This window comes from Phoca vitulina, unplaced genomic scaffold (genome assembly GCF_004348235.1).
Source record: "Phoca vitulina isolate PV1807 unplaced genomic scaffold, GSC_HSeal_1.0 scaffold11, whole genome shotgun sequence".
Taxonomy (NCBI): Eukaryota; Metazoa; Chordata; class Mammalia; order Carnivora; family Phocidae; genus Phoca; species Phoca vitulina.
Genome location: NW_022589714.1, coordinates 16,217,308 through 16,242,195, shown reverse-complemented (window position 1 = coordinate 16,242,195; position 24,888 = coordinate 16,217,308). Strand labels below are relative to the sequence as shown.

At 39.6% G+C, this 24,888-nt stretch overlaps 1 protein-coding gene across 3 annotated transcripts in view; it reads left to right on the top strand.

The window, feature by feature from the left end:
* The window catches only part of KCNQ5 (potassium voltage-gated channel subfamily Q member 5), a 499,302-nt gene that overhangs the window by 314,044 nt on the left and 160,370 nt on the right, over window positions 1-24,888 (top strand). For 2 of the 3 annotated variants that reach the window (XM_032409462.1, XM_032409464.1), the window contains exon 2: window positions 21,886-21,976. In XM_032409462.1, coding sequence (XP_032265353.1) covers window positions 21,886-21,976 — 91 coding nt within the window. Of the gene's footprint in view, window positions 1-1,316; window positions 5,265-21,885; window positions 21,977-24,888 lie in introns of those variants that run through there. The other variant, XM_032409463.1, reaches the window with a different exon arrangement.

The window sequence follows — 24,888 nt, the reverse complement described above, 5'->3', positions numbered from 1 at the left end:
TGATCCCAGGGTCCTGGGATCGAGTCCCGCATCAGGCTCCCTGCCCAGCGGGGAGTCTGTTTCTCCCTCTCCCTCTGCTCTTCTGCCCTGCTTGTGCTCTCTCTCACTCTATTTAAATAAAATCTTAAAAAAAAAAAAAAGAATGTAATGTTTACCACACCAGGTTCTAAGAAATATAAGTGTCACTTAAGATATCCATCAGAGAATGGGTAAGAATGGTGTTCCTTGATCCAAGTTTCAGAAACATAGTATACCTCAAACTTCCTCTACAACTTCACCATTCACATTAGATGTTAAAGGTGTTTCAGAAGTCTTGTGTAAGGAAACCCGGTTACTGCCATTGAACCCAGCATTCTCTAGGATGTATTTGACAGAGAAACTTTTTTTTTTTTTTTTGAGTCAGACCTATCAAAATCCCTTGGGATACTGGTGTTCTATGGAAACAGTTTAGGAAATTATGGATTAAAGAGCCTCACAAAACATTTTATTATTAATGTTTGGGTGCAGACTCAAAGCCCTGAAACTGTAGAGAAGACATAGATCATTATGATATAGTTTGGTGAAGAAAAGAATCTTGGAGAACGTTGGACTTTAAAAGAAATAAAAGTGTGATTGAAAAAAAAGCAGAACACTGAGGTGGAGAAAGGGAAACTCACGTCATAACTCCCCAAATGGTGAGACTGATTATTTGGGGGATGGGGGGGAGCGGGCAAAGGTGCAGGCAATGATTACTAGGAACTTTTATTTTCTACGTTATACCTTTCTGTATTATTTATGTGCTTGTTTTTACAATGCTTATTCTGTAACACACTAGCCTGTTCTTATAATCAGATGATATTTCCCTAAAATTCACTAAGGTTTACCTATCAGATTAACAAAGAATATGTATAGATCTTTCCTCATAATTTGTCTGTGTGTGTGCACACGCACACACACAATATTTACAAACAGGTGCGCATATATAATATCTTCACCAAAAACAAGTTGAAACACCAAGGTCAACCTGTGTTGCAAATGTGGGCAGCACCTGTTGTTTATTTACTTCTCAAGTGTGGCTGACTTCAGGGATAAGAATGAACAATGTGGTCTCTTACTAAATTTCCCTTTTGGTTAGTCATCCAACCACTATGTGATGAAGTTATACCTGAAACTAGTGAGCTGGGGGCTAAGCTGAAAATAGTCAACTTGTGTTGCCTAACTATAGTTTGGCCTCTGTAGAAACTTCTTGGTGGTCGTCAATTTCAGTGTATCCATTTTTTAAGTATATTTTATTTTTTAAAAATGGCAAATTCAGTTGTTTAATATTTAATAAGCCACTTATGCCTAAGGCATGAGATATGTTTTTGATCTGGAAGTATAACCAAGTTTAAAGGTAACTAAACTCAAAACCCTCCAGACAGAGGAAGTATTTTATAAATATTGTTGTCAGCTTGAAAAGCCATTTTTTTCCTTCCTCTCCCTAACATATTATTGTTAAGGGCATTTTCTGAATCTAGGAAAAAGATGCATGTGAACTTTCATGTTGAGCGTATAAATAAATGAATACACATATATGTGCAGCAAAGTATAAGCATAACACAGGGATAACAGGTAAGGTCGGACCATGTAAAATGGCTGAAATTCGATTGTTTCTGACATCTGATAATGGCAATAGCTCGCTACTGCGTGGTCTCTCCTCACTTTAGTAGACAGTTTGCCACTTGTGTTGGGATGGTATTTTGACTCCAGTCACCTTCCCAATTTGGATCAAAATTCCTCTCTTCTGGCCTCCAGTTGTGTCATTTTATTCTCTCTCTTTTTCTCTCCTAAACATTACCGTTCATGGTGATTATTTGTAGCAGTCTTGATATGCTAATCCATTTCTTGGTTGGCAAATTCTCAGACCTGAGACCTCAAAGATCCAAGGAAGTCCCTGTGTCAAGCTCAGTGTCATGGACACAGAATCTGTCAACTACTGTTGCTCCTTCTCTATATCTGACCCCATTTCTATTACTCTTGATGTTGTCTTAAGAGCATCCAGAAGGTCCCAGAAAATCAGGTGCCCAAGAACACTCTGTCCAGATGTCAACCTCTGATTGTCTGATGTCACTTCTGAATTGCTTGGCAGGAGTTCTAAAGGCCTGTGTAGAAGACTGGTTCTGGGACCAACACTGTTGAGATAATATTCCCCCCCAAATTCAAACATGCTTCTTTATTATCCTTATATTTCGTTCTCTGTTGCCCCCCCTCTATGATTACAGATCAAAATAACTTACCAGCTTCCATGGATTAAGTATCTAAATTTTGATGTGACTGTTCAATAGTTTGATTACCACCATGCACGTATTATATATGCACATGTATATAATGTCGACACAATGATCCAAAAATAGAAAATTGCAGTGGGTTTTCTCTGCATGCCATTTCAATAATACCAAATCGAACTACCCAGTTGAGGAAAATTAGACTTTCTACAAGGTGCTAAAAATGATCTAATGAGTTTTGTCACAGACATTTTTTAGTAGAAACAAAAACAATTGTCCATTGTGGCTTTTGCATGGTGTCAAAGGCTGCACTGCCTTCTTAGCTATTGTAAAGAAATTCTGTAACCGTGACAGCATTTGTCATAGCCTCTACCTCCAAAAACTATCAATCTGAATGCAAGCTGCCATGCCAAAAAGCTGGTTTTCAGATTCTTCCTTTCAGAAATCTAGTATAGAAACAGACAGACTTAAAGGGACCTATATTTTCTATTCACTAGTGAATAAATGAATATCTATTTGCCATTAAATATAGCATTTAACTAGTACAAGTCAATGAATAATTTTTGAGCTGCTTCTTTGTGTAAGGCCCTGGTGGGAAATATTGGCGCCTAATAGGTGTTCAATGAATTTTTCTTAAATTGTAGTCAAAGAAGTAAGACAAAGGCTTGCTCTCAAGGACTTTATAATCTTCTCACAGGAGTACCATGTGTCTGTAAAATGCTTTCATTTCCTGACATACATAATCAAATCCTACCTACACAGGTATTAGACTTCTCATTTCACAAAAGAGAAAGCCAAAACTCAGAAGAGATAAGAGATTTAGCCAAGAGTTCTGTATTAGTCAGGTCCTCCAGAAAATCAGAATCAACCGGAAAGATAAACACAGGATATTTATTGTGAGGAATTGGCTCATGCAATTATGGAGGATGAAAAGTCCCATGATCTGCCATCTGCTAGCTGGAGGCCGGTGGCGTAATTCAGTCCCAAGGCCTGAGAACCAGGGAAGTTGATGGTGTAGACCCCAGTCCAGGGACAGGAGAAAATGAGATGAGATGTCCCAGCTCAAGCAGAGAGGCAGGAAGAAAGGGGTGAATTCTCCCTTCCTCTGCTTTTTATTCTATTCAGGCCCTCAACAGATTGAATAAAGCTCCCCTCCATTGGGGGGAGGGCAATCTACTTTAGGAGTCCACCTCTTCAAATACTAATCTCATCTGGAGACAACCTCACAGACACACTTATATATAATGTTTAACCTAGGCACCTCATGGCCAGTCAAGTTGACACATAAAATGAACCATCACAGGTTCCAAACTAAAATCAAGGCCTTCTAATGCCTCATCAAAGACTAGTTCAACCAAACCTCCCTGCCTCACTAAATCAAACTAACGAGGAAGCATCTTGGCAAACAGAAGGAAACAATATCCTTTCATTCATTCACGGATGCCCCAAATGAGGAGAAAAAGGTGTCACACTTTCAACAACACATGGTCCTCAGTTCATAGTTTATTGTCATAGATTATTGGTTATCATAGTCATATCATATTGATAGGATTGTAAATTTTTTAGTGAGTAAAAAGAAAATCCATCTTTTAAAAAAAAATTTTATTTTACTCAGTGGAAAGAAAATGTTAAAACCTTGAGGTCCACAGTACTTTTTAGAGATGCCATAGATTTTTTCAAACATTTAATGTTGGAAAGTTATTCTCAGATGCATTTTTAATGTGTGTATGTATGCACATTACAGCACTTGCTTTTTTTTTTTTTTTTTTTACTGGAAGGTAAGGGTTTGGTAGAAATCCTTTAAAAGACTGATTATTATGGAAAATCATTCTGAAATTTGAGAACATTAAATTACTTTCTGTTTCCCAAATCTTCATAGCAAAGAGAGATCCTCTGGAAAACTTTTCAAGCTCTTAAAATTTTACAGTGATGGAAAGGTTGCCTGACATCCATTACAAATAATAGTACCTGGTTACTCTCCTATTGCTTTTCTCTCAGTGATGGTTTTCCACCAAGCAACATTAAACACAGAAGAGAAAGATCAAATACTCTTCTAATAGGCAGATACCCATTTTAGGTAATACAAATGACAAAACAGGAATAATGAAGAAAGGAAACTGCTTTTCTCGTGGTTCTGTCAATTGCCAAATAGTATTGAATTTAGTTCTGCCCCCCAGAATTTCAAAGTATGTGGCATTGCTTTGTCTGCATCTATTTGTCCTTTGGTTATTTCTGTATTTAAAGAGACAAAAAGCATTCAGTCCTATACATAAAATTTTCCTATCTTTTAAATTTATTTTGAATGATAACCTTTAAATCTGAAACAAATTTTGGAGTAAAAGTACACTCATGATGGGCCCTGTATCACAGGGACTTGAGTAGGAAAAGACACACTGAAAACTTTTGGGAGGACGCCCTACAGAGCAGGAGAATTACAGTTGTCTTGCCAGCTGAGAATGGAAGTCATATTGTTGCCCCTCAACTGTAAATCAAGGGAAAATCCGGCCCACTGCATGTTTTTCTAAATAAAGTTTTATTCGAACACAGTCACGCTCATTCCTTTATGTATTGTCTGTGGTTGCTTTTGCACTGCAACTGCAGAGCTGAGTAGCTGCAAGAGAGACCATATGGCTCACAAAGTCTAAAATATTTACTCTCTGGTCCTTTACAGAAAAAGTTTGCCAAACCCTGTTGTAAATCTTTCTCCTTTCCCTTCCTCTCCTGCAGATGGTAATAGCTAGTGGGAAAAGACATAGCCTAAACTCTCTTATGGTAAGAAGCAGAACATAATGCATTTTTTTTTTCTGAACCATGCAGGTGATATTTCTGGGTCCCTGACAGCCATTTTGAAGGGCCCGGGAATCAGAAGTCATTCCTGCCTCTTCAGTCGTATGGCCTTCCTGCCACTACCCTCTGAACAGAAGCAGAACCTCAGAGTATCCCAAACTAGAATTTTTAGCTGATGGGAATGTGAGGGTTCATTTAGTGCATTCCTGTCATCTTCCTGATGAGAAAACCGAGGTATGTTTCTGTTTTAAGATAGAAGGATGGGTGCCCATGGAACCTGAGGATTTAGGGCAAAACATCCATACCATTAACCACTTTTGACTTTTACATCTTCCATCACCACTTACTTTTAGTTTCAACTCTGCACCTGCAACAGTAACAACAAAATTCAAGTTAACATTTCTAGAATTTTCAGTGTAGGTTATAATATTACATCAGATACAGCCACATTTTGTCTCCCTTTTTTTTTCCCGTTGTGTTTATATCCACATGAAATCATCAACTTTAATGTTTTGGTCACAAAACAAGCAAACAAACAAACAAAATGGTGATGACTATCTAGACAGCAGCGGCGAGAGAACACAGACCCTTCTACTTACTTAACCGGGCCCCGGAGGAGTCTTTACAGTCTTTAAAGCTGACTTCAAACATATTTTTGGAGGCAGGAAGTACGTGCTGTCTAGTGTGTGTTCGCCCGCTTGCCAACTTTGCTGGTCCATAAAATACTTCAGTGACTCCACAGAGTGCGGTCCTGGCTTTCAGCTTCCTTTCAGCTCTAGTCACCAAGAGCAACAAGTACCATTGTAGACCCATCCCGAGAGAAACATGTATCCTCCGTCTCTCTAGGGCTGGTACTTACATATAGGTTCAGAGTTTATGGTTATTACTCTCTGGAGACATCTGTCTGCTGGGTTTATTTTTTCCTGATGTTGTACCACATCATAAAGTCCTACTGCCAAGAGTCCTTTAACTACTCGGGAAGATTTTGTTTTCTGTTGTTTTAGTCACTTGACCACTTTCTTTCTGTAGGCCAAATGGAGTAGAGAAAATCAGTAGCAATTCCCCACTCCAGAGCCCCATAGCTTAACCTGGCTCCATTTGGTTTCAAGCTTTTATTTTGTCAGAGTTTTAAAACTCTCATTGCCTAAGAAGTAATGGGTCTCCTTGTGTGTATGTGTAACAAAGTTACACTGAGATTTCCCATGAAGTGTGAATGCTCTCAGAAAACCTTTCAAGGAAAATTTGCTTTGAAAGCAAGTGGATCACATGGGTATAATCAGTTGAAAGGAACAAAATTCATAATTGATTTTTTATTATCAAATATAGTACTGTAAAATAGCTTTTGTTGGCAGGGAAAAATAACTTCCAGCCCAGTTTTATCCCTTCTTACTTTTGTTCTCAGTAATAATATTTAAATACATGTACTTCAGAATTGCTGTTTTTCATTTTCAGATAATGTAATGGTTTTTATCATCTATTTATGTAAAATTACAGTGATTAAGTCATTATTTGCCTAATAAATTTACAACCTTTTTTGTGGAAAAAAATGATTCAGGTCAGACAACTATTGTCAAACATCTTTTAACATATGTTTTCAACCTTTGCCATAGCTTCTTACATAAACAGACCTTTTGAAACAAAGCATGGAAAATTTAATCCACATGGGCTCATATTATCAAAACTATTAGACTGGATTATTTTCCATGGTGTCAGCACCAAAATTATCTCTTGAAAATATGACTTTAAAAGGAACATTCACATAGATTTTACAAATGTTTTTTCTCCCTCACCCTTTACGGGTAACTTTTATTTCATTCATGGCTATAATTAGCACATTCTGATGCAGCCCCTTTCTCAGTCAGCACACAAAGATTCCCTGTTCCTTAGCATGGTGGCTTTGGTCAGCAGTCATTAGTGATCTTTTTTTTTTAATTTTTCTTTTTTTAGAGATTTTATTTATTGAAGAGAGAGAGAGAGAGCACAAGCGAGGGGGAGGGGCAAGGGAGAGGGAGAAGCCAACTCCCCGTTGAGCAGAGCATGACACAGGGCTTGATCCCTGGACCCCATGATCGTGACCTGAGCCGAAGGCAGATGCTAAAGCAACTGAGCCACCCAGGCGCCCCATTAGTGATCATTTTTATGATTAATCTCTAAGTGGTCAATTCAGCCGAGGCTCATTCCACATGTAACCGTAGCCCAGCAGCTTCACAATGCTACAACCCATTTATTTAGGGCAACCTCATGTGCTTTCCCAGAAACTAAAGTAATGAGGAAGAGGACACAGAGGTCCAACTCACCCAAGCTGCTTTATGTCAAGAAAATACCACGGCAAGTCAACCTTGAGAATATTGTCACACAGGTTCAAACCCAACTATTACGTCGTCATTCACGTGGGTTTGCTCAGACACACACGTTACTTGAGCACCTCAGACCTTGCTGTGCAGTTTCATGTGTTCCATTTTCAAATGTCTGGCTTTGTAAGCAGAGATTTTAGATAATAAATCACTTTAATTCTTTGTCGTAGTTGTTATCGGGTTAATAAAAACTTGTACAAATTATACAGCAGTTACATGTCAGTGTGATGCTCAATTGGCATTTTAACTCGATTTGGTTATTTCTATACATTTTTTGTGTGTTAAAACACAAATTCTGAATTTGACACTATCTCATTTAATCCTTAAAACAGCTCTGGGGGAAAGGCAAGGACGTATGTGGAAAGGAGGCTGAAGGGGAAGAGGCATGAGCTTGGGGTTCACCAGCTGCAGGCATGCAAGGTGCACACGGAGGATGACTTTCCCTACCCCATCCCAGTTTCACATTACAGCCTGAGACTGTGCGGAAAATAGGAAGGAGGCGGGCCTGCCCACGCGGCCTCTCTGGAAGAATGGGGGAATTCGTGTTCTGGTGGGGACCTTAAAATCCAGACAAAGGAGTTTGGATATGACAGCAAGAGAGAGGAACCGTAGGGTTTAAAACAAGGTATCAGCATGATAAAAGCAGTCCTTTAGGGACTAGGCGCTGGAAGTCCTCGGCCCACTGAATTCCAAATGCACTGTAGCTTCGGCTTGGCAGGGCAGAGGATTTACTGTTGGAATTCAATAAATGTCACCTTTTTGGTAAGACCTGCCCTGGCACTCTGTCCAGACTTTTCAAATCCCCCAACGTCTGCTGCGTGTGAAGTTTTTTCCTCCTTGGTAGTTATCATCACTCTCTGACACTGTATGTATTTTATTTATTGACATTGTTCATGACCCAGCTCTCCCACTAAAATGTAAGTCCTCTAAGAGCAGGGAATTTTGTCTGTTTCATTCATGACGGTGCCTCCCCTGCCCAGAACACTGCCTTCCGCATGGCAAGCCCCGAGGAATACATGCTGCATGAATAAATGAATTGATTGGTACACGTATCCCCGCATTCCAAAAGGTGGCATGACACCACTTCCCTTTTATGAAAGACCTACATCAGTGCCTTTTTTTGCTAACTGAAAGAAATCTGAAGAGGATTTTCACTTTTACAAGAAAAGCCATTACCGTACTAACGTAGGTCTTTCCTGAAAGCAAAGTGGTGCACCACGTCCTTTCAGAAAGCAGGGAATACTCCGCTTTATGCCATTTGGGCTTATGAAAGGTTTCATAGTAACACTCTACTCTCCTATAACAGGAAACCCGTACCTGTACCAGGCCTGATTCCTGGTTACTAGTAATTAAGGGGCAAATAAGAAAGACAAGGTTCCTGCCCTCAGAGAGCTTACATTCTAGAAGAGGAGACAAAATAAATAAGAATTCCAGATGGTACTGTGCTCAGAGGAAAATATAACAGCATAATAAGAATACAAAATGTTAAAGGGCACCTGGGTGGTTCAGTCGGTTAAGCTTAAGCATGGGACTCTTAGTTTCGGCTCAGGTCATGATCTCAGGGTCAGGGGATCAAGCCCCAGGTTGGTTCCGCACTCAGCTCAGTCGGCTTGAAATTCTCTCCCCCACACCTGCTGCCCCTCCCCCCATTGATGTGCTCATGCTCGCTCTAGATAAATAAATTAAATTTTTTAAAAAATACAAACTGTTAAGTAGACTGCTCCCCTATTGCATGCACTGATTATGTGACAGTAGGAAAGACTGTTTTTGGTTTTTATTTTTTATTTTTTATTTTAAATTCACTGTCTCTGAACAATATCCAGTGATGTCTAGTCTCAGCTATGTTTCCTGGAACGGACACAGAAACAGAGCTTGCAGCAGCAAGAACCTAACTAATGGGTTTCTGAATTGCCCACCTCAGGCCCTTTAAGAAATAATGTTCTGTTGCCTTGTTCTTTCTATTCAGCACCACCATTCCCAGTCATTCTGTTCATCCATCAGCTGCCTACACGATCTATTAGAATGAAAAATGTGCTTTTTTACTGCTATCGAAAATTGAGATTTTTGATTTAATTTTGATAAGCCACAATCCATTCAATTCATTCCAGATCGAGTGAGTGTCTTCACAGAACTCAAACTTGTGTTGGGTACCCAGAGATGGGGCAGCAATTGAGGAGACTCTGAACCTTCCCCATCTCAAGGCCACTTCTGAAGAAGGTTGTGACCCTTTTAAGAAACAGACTAAAGCAGACAGACTCTAGATAAGGAAACATGGTTAGAAGTTAGGAAAACACTACTTAATAACAGTAAAAAACAAGAGATTTGAAACCCTGGACACAGACCTATTAGAGGAGCTAAAAGAAGGAGCATCGAAAGAAACCAATCTTGTCTACCCAGAAATTCTTCAAAGAACTCAGGTACTTACTCTGTATTTTTAAAGATAGAGAAAATGGAAGGCATGTAACTAAGGACACATTTTTTTTTAATTTTTTAAATTTATTTTTTGACAGAGAGAGAGACAGCGAGAGAGGGAACACAAGCAGGGGGACTGGGAGAGGGAGAAGCAGGCTTCCCGCTGAACAGGGAGCCCGATGTGGGGCTCGATCCCAGGACCCTGGGATCATGACCTGAGCCGAAGGCAGACGCTTAACGACTGAGCCACCCAGGCGCCCCAGAACACATTTTTTTAAAGAATCACAGTCTGTAAGAATAATTTCAGGTAGGCTAAAAGCCAGATAAACCAGAACATGCCACACACACACACGCACGCGCGCGCGTCTTTTTTTTTTTTTTCTTGAAAACAACAAACAAAAAAGAAATAGGAAAAGATACAGTCCTACTGTTGAGGACCAATACTGTTACAATAACACAGAGAAAGCAGAGTTATTCAAATCCTAACTTACTCCTTCATTGCCATAAAAAAATGATTTTTAAACTAAAAGGGATTTTTTAAATGTGATTCAGAGAAAATGAAAATATATGATGGGCAAATCATTGGCCACTTTTAAAGAGTTTCTGTTGCTGGGTCCAGATTTATTATGTTAGAAGCCATCAAAGGATTTGTGGATGAAACTGAAGAACTTTTACTAATAAACTTGAATATATCTTGAAAAATGCAATAGAAGCCAAATGACCAGAGAGAGGAAAATATTCTGAGTGTCAAAAAAAAAAAAAAAGAGTAAAGTAGGGGCCTTGGATTTTGTGTATTGATAGGCTCAATTACAACTTCTAGAAATACTTCAGTTAGAATATTAAGCAAATGACTTCTAATAAATTCAAATGAACAACTATGATTACTAAAAAGAAACACAGGTTCACCAAGAGCAAGAAACATAAAACTATGCTTATTTCCTATTTTGATAAGTTTGCCAGCTTGCTTTATCAGGGGAATAGAGTAGATGAAATGTCTCCATTTCAGCAAAGCACTGGGAAGTGTTTTATAGCATCCTTGAGGAAAAGAAGGAGAAATTCAGGTGGGTTGATAAGACTCTTGGGAGGATTTGTACCTGGTGTGAGAAGTCTCCAGAGATGAAGGCAAGTGAAATCCTGTAATCCATCAAGTCAATGCATCATCTGTTGCTTCTGGAAAAAATGATGGGATTTTACTTCATGAAGACAGTGATTTTTTAACATATTTGTCTCCTTGTCTTGGCTGCTAGGAAGCTCAGAAGTAGATTTGTGACCCATGTTAAAAATGACACAGATCCGGGGCGCCTGGGTGGCTCAGCTGATTAAGCAACTGCCTTCAGCTCAGGTCATGATCCTGGAGTCCTGGGATCAAGTCCCACATCGGGCTCCCTGCTCGGCGGGGAGTCTGCTTCTCCCTCTGACCCTCCCCCGCTTTCATCCTCTCTCTCGTTCTCACTCTCTCTCTCTCAAATAAATAAATAAAAATCTTTAAATAAAATAAATAAATAAATAAATAAATAAACAAATAAATAAATAAAAATGACACAGATCCTTCTGGTATACCTACCCATGGATAAACTTCATTCCTGACCTCTTTGTATCATCCCATCATTACCTTACCTTCACTGTATTATTTCAGTCACAAATATTTACAGGGACTGTGAACTCAGGGATGGGTCTGTGCCTAACAGGGGTTTCAGTTTAGTGGGAAAACAGACCTTACCTTGGCTTATTTTTAATCCACTTATACCCTATGTATTTTGTTAGCAGTCTCAAGTCCTTTCTAAATGATACAGGGTATTTGGGATATACCTGACTAACTTCAAAAGTGATAAAGATGTGGTTTTGTCTATCACTACTTTTTCCTTGAAATGGGAATATTATTAATGCAGCCTAAAGTTACAGTATGTTTAATGAAGCAAATGACAACGTTGGCTCAAATTTAACTTAATATAAACCAAACTTAAGAGATTTGATTTCTCACTTGGATTACTGAAAAGTTTTTTACATTTGTTATTTTCACATTTTATTATGTTAATCTTGATTCATTTACTCCAGCATGAACTACCAACTCCCTACTCCAGGAAATCTCCAAGTGTCCTACACTTGTCTTCAGAGTTTTCTTACAAAAAAACTGGCTCATCTCTGGAGACTTCTCACACCAGGTACAAATCCTCCCAAGAGCCTTATCAACCCACCTGAATTTCTCCTTCTTTTCCTCAAGGATGCTATAAAACACTTCCCAGTGCTTTGCTGAAATGGAGACATTTCATCTACTCTATTCCCCTGATAAAGCAAGCTGGCAAACTTATCAAAATAGGAAATAAGCATAGTTTTATGTTTCTTGCTCTTGGTGAACCTGTTTCTTTTTAGTAATCATAGTTGTTCATTTGAATTTATTAGAAGTCATTTGCTTAATATTCTAACTGAAGTATTTCTAGAAGTTATAATTGAGCCTATCAATACACAAAATCCAAGGCCCCTACTTTACTCTTTTTTTTTTTTTTTTTTTTGACACTCAGAATATTTTCCTCTCTCTGGTCATTTGGCTTCTATTGCATTTTTCAAGATATATTCAAGTTTATTAGTAAAAGTTCTTCAGTTTCATCCACAAATCCTTTGAAGGCTTCTAACATAATAAATCCAGCAACAGAAACTCATTAAAAGTAGCCAAATTTACTCACCTTGTTGCAAGAAAAATCCCCTGGAAAAAAGATTTTCACATGATACCTCATTGAGGAAATACAATGTGAGGAGAAACTCTTACAGGGCGCCTGGGTGGCTCAGTCGGTTAAGCGGCTGCCTTCGGCTCAGGTCATGATCCCAGAGTCCTGGGATCGAATCCTGCATCAGGCTCCCTGCTTGGTGGGGAGCCTGCTTCTCCCTCTCCCTCTGCCTGCCTCTCTGCCTACTTGTGCTCTCTATCTCTCTGTCAAATAAATAAAATCTTTAAAAAAAAAAAAAGAGAAACTCTTACAATAGAGTAAATTGGTTGAATGCTTTTTGCTCTTCAAGAAAATAGCAAAAAGTCAAACACAGTTTAGTGAAAGGAATTCCATGACTGATGAAGGTAATTAGGCCCAATACACAGGTTGTCAATGGTCACGTTTGCTCCAGACCTGTGGTAGGGAAGATACAGGAAAATAAGCAAATGCATATCTTCAAGACAGTCCTTTTTGAAACCAAACTTTTGCTAACAACCGGACATGAAGAGTTTGAATTTAGATTCCCTGGCAAGAAGCAACGGTGCAGATACTTTACGTTGACAACTAAATGTTAAATCTTTTGCTTAGACCGGGGCATAACAATGGGTCTGCATCAAACTTAGAGAGATGTAGGACCACACTGGGTACGTTTAAAGAACAGTGACAGGGAGAGTGACAAATGTGGACATTGTTTCATATACTGAGTAGACAAAGAACTGGGCTGAGTGTAATCTGAAGACTGACAGGAAAGTCATGATGATAAAAACCAACCTCAAATATCTGCAAAAAGAACACAGGGAGGAGGGAGCACAGGTCCTTGTGGTCAGAGCCTGAGCGAGGACCCGGAAGTAAAGGGCACGAATAAAGAGACTTGACTCAGAGGGGAAAGCAGTCTTCCTGTAGGAGAGTGGTCTGTAACAGGACTGTGCTGTCTTAGGGCTGGGAGACTTCTGGAGGAGTTCAAAGAAGAGCCGCACAATTGTCTATCAGGGATGTAAAAATAATCCCTGTCTTGAGAGGGCTCTCAGTCAGAAATCCTTCAAGCCACACGGATTCCCTGATCCTGGGGTGAGAATCAGGCTGAGCATGCCCTGTGTCTGTGTTGTCGGTTCCAGGGGCTGCTCTGAGGGGAGGCTCTTGAACTGCTGATGGGTTCTCTTGCCTTGTTTTAGTTCATTTACATTAGCCACAGTCCTCTACAGGAACACACTATGCCAGCAGAAACAGCTATTTCCCATCCCCGCTGGTTTCCTCCTAACACCACACATGCAAAATGCCCACAGTTCATTTTTGAGAACTGCTAGCTGATGACCCTATGTTTGCAACTTCACAGAGATTACAGTGATAGTATTTATTGATTAAGGTCTTTATTAATATTTAGAGCTCATTGCACTTAAAAAGCAGAATCATGAAGCGTGGGGGTTTTTTTTGGTTTCTTGTTTGTTTTTTTTTAGTTTCCAGTTTTTACATGCAGTGTTTTTAATCAAATATTCCAAATCACCTGTAAAGACACGAAAAATGTCGTATTTAATTTTTATTGCATTACGATGGAAGCTGGGTGTGGTGTGGATGGAGTTCATGTGCAAAATGCCCTTCTTTAATGGAAAAATTATGCAGAAAGGACATTTTGCAAAATGCCAAGTTTAGAAAGAAGGGTAAATTTAGGAGGCTAGAAGAAAAAAGTGGGCTCCTGCCATTCCTCTGATAACGAGACTCTGATTTCACTAGGCAGCATGTCCTCCAGGCAAAGGCCATGTCAGCCAGTGGGTCATCTTTGGTCACTAATGCCAGTATGCAAACTCCAGTCACCCCAATTCATGATGCACTCATGAGGCCTTCCATCAAACATACTGAAACATACACTTTATCAAAGCAATACTTAAAAATTTATGAAAAGTCAGAGGCAGGACCAAATTTCCTTCAGAAGATATTTCTGAAGAATTGTTTTCTTGAACCGCTCTATATCTACTTCCTGTTAGCATTCTTTATTTTAATCCCACGATTCCATTCCATTTCAGCATTTCAGATCTCCCCTCCCCCAATGCTTTCTTCATAGTTGACTCAAATGGACAGTTATACTCTGGAAAGCTTATAGTCCGCCAAAATACTTGCAGAGAACACCTTCTAGGTAGAAATGTGTGGTTGTTTCAATCTGCAAAGCCCATGTTGCTAATTGGCCTCCTCGTTGAGCTAAATTCATTGAGATGTCTACTTTAAACAGCAGCTCCGTTTCTCCTGTCTTCGTTGCATTGTTCATAATTGCCTGTGAGTGGCTGGAGGCTGTGTGTTTGGGTGAATGACGCTGTGTAACTTGCCACGGTGCCTTTGGCAAAGCCTCAGCAGGGCTTTTCTGATGCCTTATTTTCACATCGTTTTAATTCTTGCTAAACAAACCCATGCTTGAAGCACGAGCTCTGGAAGCTAGAGATCGTCTGTCCCACAAGCACCCATGGTATTTCCAAGTGAAGCGTTTTTTTTTTTTTTACCAAATTAAATCTGACAAATTGATTCTTCATTAACCCGCAAGAAAAGTTGATGGTAATTTCCTTGAATGAACATAGAGGCCTTTGACCTGGTAATATTTTTGTATCATAAATGTCCTCCTCATGCAATAATCTTTGCCTCCTAGAGAAGTTTTAGACAGAGGTCTTCATCAAAGATAATTTCCTCAGAAACAAAATATAAATGATTGCTTTAGGCAAAATAAAGGCCAACTACGATTGCAAAATAATTTTGAAGGGATATGGGTACGATATTTCAGGATTAATATATAAAAGAAAAATGTCCGTATTTTTTGGAACTGATCTTAAAACTTCCCTAAGTTGGTGACTCATGTCAAAATGGGCCATTTTCCAGCTCCCAGCCCCTACCTTCCTAATCTCCCCATCCCCACCACAGGCACCTAATTTTTCATTTGTGCCATGGACCCTTCAGCAGTCTGGTGAAGCCTGTGAGCCATTCCTCAGAATAATGTTTTTAAATGTATAAAATACATGTGGTTACAAAAGAAAAAAATTATATGGTGATGCTGTTATTAAAATTTTGAACAAGTTTCTGATATAGTAATACCTATGCTTCTTTATTAATACTTTTTTTTAAAAAACCCAGAAGTGGGACTAGTAACTACCATAAATAATCATGAAATAGTGATGAGCAAAATAAGTATGCAAGACGAAACAATTATGGTTTCATCTACAACTATAAAATGGGATATGACAATATCTGTGATTTCTTTGAGTAACAAAGTCACAAGTACTGCTAATACCATCATGGTTTGTTGCCATGGTTAGTGACAAAGAGGTCATTTTTTTCCCATCCATGCTCACAGCCCCACTAAGTTCTGTCCACAGACCCCTTGGAGGTCAATGGACCCTAGATTAAGAAACTCTGTATCTAATGACTCTTTTTGATTTATTTATTTGAGAGAGAGAGTGAGTGAGAGAGAGAGAGAGAAGGAGCAGGGGAAGGGGAGGGAGACGCAGACTCTCCGCTGAGCAGGGAGCCCGATGCGGGGCTCAATCCCAGGACCCTGGGATCATGACCTGAGCCGAAGGCAGACACTTAACTACTGAGTCACCCAGGCACCCCATATCAAATGTTTCTTGCCACTGCTCCACTTTTATTCAATCAGTAGAGAGGTGGAGTGGGTAGTGGTCAGCTGCCAGGATACATGTGTGTGGGAACCTCAAAAGCAATGACATCAGCAGAACCACACTCAGCCCTGGTGGTGTACCACGTCACTGCCAATGAGCCCAACGTCTCAACACTGTCACCTCAGAGGCGCCATTCTGTCAGTTCAGGGCTTTCTCCAGCCAGGGAGCCTTTCTCTGGCAATGCTACTGAAAGTCAATTCATAGCAAAATGTATTCATTGTTCCCCATGATGTCATTCTCCAAGATCAGGAAATGTCCCCCAAATATCCTTTATGCTTATTTACCTAAACCTTATATGCTTGGTCTGCACTCCTCAGAATGACATGTTCTGTACATTCACTTCCTCTAGAAAAAAAGTACTTCCATCTCTTTAAACAGACTTTGTGCCCAAGATTTAGACCCAGAATTCCATGTGGATGTCTAAAATTGGATTTATCATCTTCTCAAAATTAATTTTTTCTCCTGACGTTCCTGACTTTTCTCCTCCTGACTTCTGAGGAGCATCGCAGTAACTATGTATGGAAACCTCAGACCTTTCAGCCCCCACACCCCTTCCTAAACTCTACCGCCCAATTTCTTAACTCTCCAAGTCAGAGAGCTCCTGTGTTTACAGCTTCCCTCCAGTATCCCTCTCTATTCCTTTCTCATTTCCACCAGTTAGTTTACAACCTAAACTGCATCACCATTACTCTTGCCCCTGCTTCTCAACTAACACACACTGCTGCCAATTTGATTTTCCTGGAGTGCAACTCTGATGATAGTTCCCTGTTCAAAAATCTTCAGTGGGGAGTGCCTGGGTGGCTCAGTTGGTTAAGTGACTGCCTTCGGCTCAGGTCATAATCCCAGGGTCCTGGGATCAAGTCTCGCATCGGACTCCCTGCTCAGCGGGGAGCCTGCTTCTCCCTCTCCCACTTCCCCTGTTTGTGCTCTCTCTCTCTGTCAAATAAATAAATAAAATCTTTAAAAAAAAAATGTTCAATGGCTCCCCATTATCTAGGGAACTTAAGACAGATCCTGCCATACAAGCCTCTCCACATCATGGCCCAGACTCCCAATTCAGCACCTGTCTCACCCTGTGCTACAAACTTGATAACTTTTTGTTCATGAAACAAGGAACAGATATTTTACTTCATTTATTTTTTTGCCTTATTACCTTTCTCATATACTCTCCTTCTAGAATGTGTTTCTCCAGAAAGTTCTCTTGTTGTAAGCCTACCCTTCCTTCAAAGATAATCTCAAGCATCACCAATTTATGAGAACTTTCCTGATGTGCTTCCACCATTCCCAACTGAATAGAAGAGCCCCCTCCCACTTTCAGCCTCTATAACATTTTTCTTAGCATTTATCAGCCTCTACCCTTCATTATGATCCAGTACAGTAGTCCCCCCTTATCTGCAGGGGACATGTTCTAAGACCCACTGTGGATGCCTGAAACCGTGGATAGTACCAAACCCTATATACACTGTTTTTTTCCTATGCATACATACCCATGATAAAGATTAAGGTATAAATTAGGCACAGTAAGAGATTAACAACAATAAATAATAATAAAATAGAACAGTTGTAACAATATTCTGTAATAAAAGTTATGTGAATGTGGTCTTTCCCTCTCTCAAAATACCTTATTGTACTGTACTCACCCTTCTCCTTCTTGTGATGACGTAAGATGATAAAATGACTACATGATGAGGTAAAGTGAGGTGAATGACATAGGCATTGTGATGTAGCCCCAGGATCCTACTGACCTGTCAGAAGTAGGCTCATCTGCTTCTGTACTACGGCTGACCACTGGTAACTGAAACCACAAAAAGCAAAACCACAGCTAAGGGGGGACTACTGTGTGTTCATCTTACCAACCACGTTAAATTTCTTTGTTTTTATTTAAACTCCAGCTGTATTAGATTTTTTTATTCCTTAAAAATAAAGACGCTTTAATGTATCCCTTGTACCTCAGTAGTGTTTGGTACACTGTTTTTTCACAATGGGTACTCAGTACATGTTTTCAATTGAACTGAAATGATTCCTACGCAAAATAATGAATTTACCGGGATGACCTGCCTTACACTTTCCATGTACCACTGAAGGATAAGGAGGTGTTCACTAACGCTAATTTATTAACTGGTAATTTTAGTGATGCTGTGCTTGCTTCTGACCTTCACCCACATGGTCTCATGGACCAGAACGCTCCTTCTCCCCAGCCATTCAAACCATCGCGCTAACTCCTGCTGGGCCTTCAGGGCTCAGTCTGACCATCACTTTCTCCAGGAAGTCTTCCTAACCTCAAGTCTGGCTTCACAGGCATGCAACCTGTGCGTTCCCACAAAGCCCAACACCTACAAGGGTGCCACAATTGGTGCCATACTTTGCTGTCACCATCTTAAAATTCTTAATAGTTTTTTTTTAAGATTTTTTTCATTTGAGAGAGAGCATGCATGAGCGAGGGGAGGAGCAGGGGGGAAGCAGAGGGAGAGAATTCCAGGCAGATCCACACTGAGGGCAGAGCCCGATACAGGGTTTGCTCTCACAACCCTGAGATCATGACCTGAGCCGAAACCAGTGTGTCAGATGCTTAACCAATTGAGCCACCCAGGTGCCTCTTCGCAGTTTTTTAACAAGGGCCCGCGTTTTTACTTTGCACTCGACTCCTCAAAGGGAGTGAGCAGTCCTGCCTAACCCCTTCTCTCCTATATACTCCTGTCATCCCCTGTATTTTCCCAATCTTTGCAATCATCACTCAGAATCTTAATTTTCTATTTACACTTGTTCAGTGTTTATTTACTTACTATTATTTTATTTAAACTGAATTAATATAAATTAAAATAATTTAATAAATTTCATATTTATTTAATTTTCTGTTTACTACTCTGTATACCTCAATAGACCCTAAACTCTGTCAAGGCAAAAAAATGACTCAGCCTGGTATTATATACTTAATCAATATTTGCTGATTGGCTAAATGGATTAGTGGTTGAGGAAAGGAGGAATTAGTGAATGAATGAATGTATTTGTCTATGCATAGCCCTTTGGGCAGCCTGAACAATGGAGGTCTTTGGCTTGCTGTCTTCAGATGGCCCCGTATAGACGTAACAGAATTCTAGTACAGAAACTACTCTTGTTAGAAAACAGTGTAAAATCTCAAGAAAGAAAAGGGGCAAAGTAGTGACATGAAGGAAAAAATTTAAGCAACACCCAAATATTAGTGAAGAAGGAACTAGGAAAAGGACTCATGATTATTATAGTCCTGTTTTAAACACAAACATAGAGACCATGAACATACCACTGGGATGCTCTTGGAGGAAGAAGATGTCTTAGTCATTAAGTAATGCCCTGCTTGCTTTTCCTAATGGTTTCTGGTAAGCCTGGAAAAGGAGAGCATACCTAGATAACAGCTACTCACAAAGAGGGGAAACATCTGTGGCCGTCTTTACCTGATGCCACATCATCCTCCTAACTATCTGAGTGATCCCTGAATTTCATTTTCTCATTAGTAGTTTGGGGCTTTGTAGGTGCGCTGGAATTCCATTTCCGGCTTACAATTTCCATTCCATTAAGGCCAACTCAAAATATAATCCAAAGTATCCTGAATTGTTAGATGCATGAGTCAAAAGTATAGTGAGTAGTTATTAATGACGTATTCTAGATTTTTTTCACTTGTAGACTCCTTTTCCTTGGAGACTTCGTCTATTTGAAATGATAATTACTTCCCTCTCAGTTTGAAGAGATAGAGAAGTATCCCCAAAGGTCTTGCAGAATCAACAATGTTACTGCCATTCTCATCTATTCAGTTCATTCAGCAACACTGGGCAGCAGCTCAAGGGCAAACAGTGCTAAACCCTCTTTCTGCTACACAGCCTTGGATGAGTTATAAAATGGTCTTAATTCTCAGTTTTCATATCTGTAAAATGGGAATAATCATATTTCTACTCCATAAATTTGTGAGGATAACATGGATAATGCATATGAAAGTGCTTAACACCATGTCCATGTTAGTAATTATTATCAACATATAGAACATAAGCAATTATGAACTTCCACTTGGTTCTGTGTTGGAATAGATACAAAGAAATAAGGAGTACATGGTATTGGTTAAGGGTCCACAAACTTCTCCTCTAAAAGGGTCAGTGAGTACATATTTTAGTCTTGTGTGCCATATTGTTCTGCCACGACTATTTAGTTCTGCAGCTGTAGCATGAAAGCGGCCATAGACAAGATGTAAGCAAATGGGTGTAGCTATGTGACAATAAAACTTTATGTACAAAAACAGGCTTTAGGGGCCAAGTTTGTTCCCTAGGCCATAATTTACCAATCCCTGGCTATAGGTCCTTGGGAGCTCCCAGTCAAGTGCGGTAGAAAGACTTGGATGACGTGCCAGGGCAAGCCTAAGGAGGCAGAGATTAACTCCAGTGCCATACAAATGAATGTGGAAACTGATATTTTAGGGGAGATTACTGTATGAGCTTCCCAGAAATACGTAAAAGTAAAAAGTATGTCCTAGAGCTCAGGTATTGGTTGTTTTTTTTAAGGTTTTATTTATTTATTTGAAAGAGTGAGAGTGCATGAGTGGAGGGTTGGGGGAGGAGCAGAGGGAGAGGAACAAACAGACTCTGTGCTGAGAACGAAGCCCGATGTGGGGCTCAATCCCATGACCCTAAGATCCTGAGATCACGACCTGAGCCAATACCAATAGTCCGTCGCTTAACCGACTGAGCCACCCAGGTGCCACTGTTTGTTTGTTTTTTAATCTTGCATTTTAGGATAAGTAACTTCAACCTAAAACACAGCCTTCTCTTTTTATTAGACATTTTCCTTGGGAACTCAGCTCCCCACTCCCAGATCCTGAGAGTACCATAATTTGGGGAATAAAAATGTCTGTAGATTGGTAGAAAATTCTGCTCCTCACTTCTGCTCCCTAGCACTGTAGTATGAATAGACAGAGCTGAGGGGTCATCTCTTTTAGCAGTTTGCTGGGAAATGGAAAGTACATGGGGAGCAGAAGAAATCGTTCCCTTCCTTTTCTGTTCTTATTAATATTATAAAGGAATGACAAACAAGTATCCATGAGCAAAATTAGACTGTGAAAATGAGCCAGTGGCTTGGTAACAGCCACTTAGAACATTTGATGGGTCACCAGCACTGCCGAATGTGAGGTGGATTCTGCTTCTTTGATAAGAGAACAGCTGTGGCATGTGCTCCCAGGGTAGGAAAGCAAGAACACACTTTCGGGGCCTTTCTCCCCTCTTGTGAAAGGATTTATGGAAAGTTCACACATTCTCAAATGCAGACGTTTAAATATGGCAAGCAACACAGACGCAACATTCTCTTCATTGATGAAGTTGTAAAGGAACTCCACGTGCACAATGCATTGTATTTACACATAGAGAGAGAGAGAGAGAGAGGAAGGAGTGGGGGGGGGGGGGCAGAGGGAGAGGGAGAGAGAGAATTTTAAGCGGGCTCTGGGCCCAGGGCAGAGCCCAACACAGGGCTCGATCTCAGGACCCTGAGATCAAGACCTGAGCTGAAATCAAGAGTCGGATGATTAACCGACTGAGCTACCCAGACGCCCCCATATTATATTTTGATATTCAAAATGGCTAGTCCCTTCCGAGGCTTTTATGATTTAATCAGTGCCAATTCAAATAGGTCTGGTGCTTTAAACTATAGAAACAAGAAATGAAGTCTGTCATGATAAGGCAAGGTTCTTATCAGATTTCTCTTTTTTGTTGTTGTTTTACAGTTTTCTCCTTGTCTTTGGTTGCTTGATTTTGTCAGTGTTTTCCACCATCCCTGAGCACACAAAATTGGCCTCAAGTTGCCTCTTGATTCTGGTAAGTGATACATATGAGCAAAAATGTACATAAAGTTTGTATAAGAACTGTCTATAACATTTATGCTATGCATTGTATCCCACAAAAAGTTCTATCTAGAAAAGAAGAGAGTTGCTGTGAAGTATAAAACTCTCAAAGATCACTGAAATATTGGCCTGCCATTTTAACGTTTAGTCAATCCTCAGAAATATATACAGATATTCAGTGTTACTATTACATAGCAATATCTTATGTTATAGTTACATCAAAAATAGAAGGCAGGACTTGGAAGCAGTTTTACTTATGTTTATCTATGGTAATAAACAAATTATAAGAATCAATATCCATGAGGTCTCTCATAATATTGCTCAAAGTCACAGAATAGAGAGCATTTTCCAATAACTGCAATTTGGCAGTAGGTCAGTGTAATTAGCCCAGAACTACGAGAATATAGCACCTCATAAGAAAACAGAAGGCTCCTTCATGCTCTTTTCAACCAACAGACTACTTTATGAGTTTTGCTGCTAATGCAGTTACCTGCCTGGTAAGAAATTCTGCAGTTAGCTCTGTTTCCATTATGCTGTCAATCCTCAACCACACAGAATTGCTCAATTCATTTCAAAATGGAAAAAGACCCCAAGATATTTTAGTCTGAATTATTCTGGGCCTTTTAAGCTCTTTTACTTTCTATTACAACTAAACTATATCACTGTATACTCAGATCCCATCTGATTGAAAATTTGGTTCATTTATATCCATTTTTGATCCACTCACTTAGTGCAAAAACATCAGACTTGACAGTCTGAGAACTGTCTGAATGTACTATAAATTGAAACGATTCGCTTCTGTAAAACCAGGTGGACTACAGAGGAGGAGAGAGAAAGGGTATGGGGGGAAGCTGGCTTCTGTGCCCTAATAAAGAGATGTTGGTTATGTACAGCAATAAGCATTTAATATAAGAAAAGTATTCTTACCTTGAAGGTGAAACTGAAAGATCTCAACTCATGTAACCTGAGCTGAGAGCAGCTGTTCTTCCTACCTATGCTTTCAGATGGCTAGTTTGTGCTTGAAGTTACTAAGACTTCATCAAGTCTCTGTCCTACATCAGGGAGAAATCACTTCTGAGCCTGGAACAAATCTATCCCAATTTGTTTCCATACAAATTGTGCTCGGCGGTATATTGTTAATGTTAAGGTTACTATTTTGAAACCCAGCGTAGAAAACAGAAGAAAAAGCACACTGGGAATTTGTTTCATTTATGAGGTTTCCATTTGGGTAGCAAGTGGGCTTTTAGCCTCATGTACCCCTTTGGTAACAACAAATGACCTTGAGCCCAGGGTCTAAGGCACAGCTGGCTTTTGGGTTCATACACAGAATTACAACTGGGAATTTTTGATTGAAAAAGTAAATCTGACTTCTAGACTCGGAAACATGAGAAACTGGATCTACTGCAAGACCAGTGATATCTATTATGAATGAATCAAGCATTAAGAATCCCATAAAAAGGAATTTTTCATGACCAGGTCAAGAATTCAAAATGTTAGGTTTACATCCTTCAAATCTCTGAAATATAAATTCCTCCATTGCTAACGAGTTTCTAAATAGTCTAAATAGACATTACTAATGAGTTTCTAAATATGTTATTAAAAAGCCCAAGGCTGATTCATATCTTGATTTTTAAAACTTTCTGAGCAGTGAACAGTTCATTACAGTTTAGTAACAAGGGTGCATTTGAGTAGATAATGTAGATGTTGTCACATATCCCTCAGCTGGGTTTTTTGTTGTTTGCCAACTTTATTGAGATATAATTGACATATAACATTGTGTAAGTTTAAGGTGTATCATTTGATGATGTTATATATGTATATATGCAAAATGATTGATTGTCTCACATAGTTACCGTTTTGTGTGTGTGTGGTAAGAATTTCTAAGACATACTCTCTTAGTAATTTTCAAGTATACACTACACTATCTCTAACTATAGTCACGATGCTGTATGTTAGATCCTCGGAACTGATTTGTCTTATAACTTCGAGCTTGCATCCTCTGACCACCTTCACCATTACCCCACCCCCACCCCACGCCCTCCCCGCAACCATCAGTCTACTCTGTTTCTATGAGTTCAGGGTTTTTTGTTTTTTAGATTTTACGTATGAGACCATGCAGTATTTGTCTTTCTCTGTCTGACTTATCTCACTAAGCCTAAGGCCCTCAAGGTCCATCCATGTTGTCACAAATGGCAAGATTTTCTTCTTTTTATGGCTGAATAATATTCCATTGTGTGTATGTATACGGTGATTCTACTTCCTTCAGATATATACCCACAAGTGAGATTGCTGGATCATAGGGTAGTTCTATTTTTAATTTTTTTCAGGAACCTCCATACTGTTTTCCACAGTGGCTGTACCAGTTTGCTTTCCCATCAACAGTGCCCAGTGGTTCCCTTTTCTCCCCAACCTCCCCAGCATTTGTTACCTCTTGTCCTTTTTATACTAGCCATTCTAACAGGTGTGAGGTGATATCTCACTGTGGGTTTGATTTGCATTTCGCTGACGATCAGTGATGCTGAGCACCTTTTCCTGTACCTGTTGGCCATTGGTGTCTCTTCTTTCCTCTCTTAGTCTTGAATGCCTTTGGATTTAGTAAAGTAGAAACCAGTCCCATTATGCAAACGAGGCCCTTGTTTTGAGCAATACAGTGATTACTGCAGATACACGTTCTCAGAAAGGTTGCTATGCTTCCATAAGAAGAACGCTTGCTTATCCTCCTATTGTTGTGCTATGGGGATAAATGGTCAAGGTGTATGTTTTAAACCAAAGTGTATTCTTAAAACCTACCTAGAAATATGCAGGCTGTGTTGCAGGTCTAAGATTTCCCTGATGTTATTCTTCTTCATCAGTGTTTCGCCAAAAAGGATGTTTTATTTAAAAGTC